This window comes from Bactrocera latifrons, unplaced genomic scaffold (genome assembly GCF_001853355.1).
Source record: "Bactrocera latifrons isolate USDA-ARS-PBARC rearing strain unplaced genomic scaffold, ASM185335v1 scaffold_702, whole genome shotgun sequence".
Lineage (NCBI taxonomy): Eukaryota > Metazoa > Arthropoda > Insecta > Diptera > Tephritidae > Bactrocera > Bactrocera latifrons.
In genome coordinates this window covers 80142-82781 of record NW_017537382.1, presented here as the reverse complement: position 1 = coordinate 82781, position 2640 = coordinate 80142, and the positions used below count along the sequence as shown (strand labels likewise).

Below are 2640 nucleotides of genomic sequence, written 5' to 3'. Positions count from 1 at the left end.
CGTGTGATCCGTTCCCTCGAGTGGTTGAAGTAAAAGAGAAAGAGTCGTCTGTGCGTGGCTGGAATGTCTGTTTTCTACGGCGTCGTAATGGCCGACTCATTGAGTCGTCASGCYGCGTAATGGCTGGTGAGTGCCGGTCGTTGGAGAGAGATGGCAGATGGGTGCTGTTAGCAAAATCAGCTGCGGGCTGGCGTGGCCTAGTTGCCACATACTTGTATATGAACTTGATTTACATACTTGTATATACTATAGAGTGAAAGAATCAGAAATAAAATAATGATATATTAAAAGTTAGCGTGGTTTTAATCCGATTTCGGTCATTTCCAGACTGTAATATAATAATGTGAGAATAATTTTATGCACCAAATTGAGYTGAAATTCGCCGTATAGTTTCTTTTATACAAGATTTCCACCTGAAAGGTTCCCAGTACCGTGCCCGTTGTTAAATTTTTACGTCGATAAAGACCTTAGCACCAACTTGGCATTGAAAATTAATGATGGTGGTGGTCTATCTCACTTTTTTGTAGTTTTTATCATAACTGCCAATTGGGAGTGTAATCGATGTGTACTTAAGCACTGTAAATGAAAGTGGTACACATTTCTAAACTCAACATCATAATGTACCAATTAAATTATTTTATTTATAATCAGTTAATTTTTGACATTGCTTTTTAATTTAATATTACAGATCAAAACTCTTGGTGCCAGGTAGCATACTGGGAGCTAAATGAACGCGTTGGAAATCGTTGTTCTGTTCATAAACCTTTTTTGAACATTTATGCGGATGGAAGGGGAAATAATAACGACAGTCAGGATTTTTGTTTAAGAGATTTGACTGCAGATAAGACAACACCTCCTCGAGAGGATGTTGAATGTACGCGACAAAAAATTGGTTTTGGTAAGTAGGAACTATATTCCTATACTACAATCTAGTTCTAGCTTATTTGTTTATTGTGTTTTCTCATACTTTATAGGTCTTATATTAAGTCAAGAGCCAGATGGAATTTGGCTTTACAACCGGTCTATGGCACCCGTTTTTATTTTATCACCAACCTTGAATGAAAGCTTGTCATGCGTTTATAAAGTGACACCAGGAGATTGCCTTAAAGCTTTCGATATTAATAGGTAAATGTCTTAAAACATATTATGACATTTGAAATTTCTATCTTACATATTCACTTTTTTACCAGGTCTCAATCGCTGATTTGTTCTTCACAACTTCCTGGTGCAGAACTGGGTCCAGTAAATACGCGAAGTATCTGCATTAGTTTCGTTAAAGGTTGGGGTAAACACTATAAACGGCAAAATATTATGAAATGCCCTTGCTGGCTTGAAATATTTTTTACACAGCGGTGACATCCTATTGCTACTAAATTTGAAATAAAAAATTACAGAAATTTCAAATTCATCGTTACACAACGACTATATCATTATATAGCATAATATAGTGAATTTATCTGCTATTGCCTTTTCCGTCAATGTCGCAATTACGAATTATGGAATGATCTAGCTGTTACGAGGACATGCGTATGCAATACATTTAAATGGAGAACATTGTCATATACTTGGAACTAATTAAGGAGAGCCAAGAAAAAATTAAGATAAGAAAGTCCTGTGATTAAAATACTTACGATAGTTAGGAATTATTATTATTTGAGTATCTTTTACATTTTAGTAAACTACATCTGAAATGGAAGTAACATAAGTTATCGAAAATAATGCGAGCGTTGATCGCTTTTAGTGCCTAATTAAAATTGATACAGACTAACCTTAAGCAAGAATAGTGTCCGAATTTGTTCATATGTATACGTACATACATATTTACTATTTAAATTCTATCTTTATATCACATACATACAACCATACAAACATAYATATAATATATAGTACATATATATGAATATGCCTGTTTTATTCAGCTTAAGTAGTAAAGGAGGACAAATGTAGAAAAAATAATTTGTCTGAGGCAGTTTCAATAAGAGAAATGAAGATAAAAGCAAAGACTTAATTATTAATATTTAGAAAAATCACATACCTGCTTACTTACTTAAGCTTCTACATTATTTTGTATGCGCATATTGCACGTACATTTATATATTATTAATAAATACATATGGATGTGTATCCAGAACCATTGACATACATATGCATTATACAGTAAGTTAACTTTTCTCACAGAGATCAAAAAWTATAATTTTRGTATTTATGTATATTGAAATAAAAAATCATTATTGTTTTATATATTTTATTATTAACACTTTGTAACCACCTCACAGAGGCTCACAATCAAAAGAGATAAGGTATTAAATTAAAACACAAGGATAGTATATTGGACCTGTAAATGAAATGTGCGTATTTGACAACGCACAGTTTTAGATGAAAATTAGTCTTTTTATGTTAGATTATATGGGCGACTTTGCAATTTGAGGAAACTTTTGACTTTATATCGTAAGTACGGTTCAATTTGCAAGACATCTGATGGGATTAAGAGTACCTTTTCTAATAGYAWTGTGGGCTAAATAGGTAATATAAATATTTGTTGTTGTAGTTGACGTTATATAATATATGGCTGTTAATACCTCAGTTATATGAATATAATTAAGTGAACATATTAACTTGAACAAACTGCAGTTAACATAT

At 32.5% G+C, this 2640-nt stretch overlaps 1 protein-coding gene across 1 annotated transcript in view; it reads left to right on the top strand.

Moving 5' to 3' along the window:
* Positions 1-2239, top strand: part of LOC108975964 (mothers against decapentaplegic homolog 6-like) — a gene marked incomplete at its 5' end in the record, with an annotated part of 13407 nt that extends 11168 nt beyond the window's left edge. The window contains 3 exon segments of the mRNA XM_018944822.1: positions 689-898; positions 975-1125; positions 1191-2239. Of these exon segments, the coding sequence (XP_018800367.1) occupies positions 689-898; positions 975-1125; positions 1191-1356 (527 nt within the window).
* Between the last annotated feature and the right edge of the window lie 401 nt (positions 2240-2640).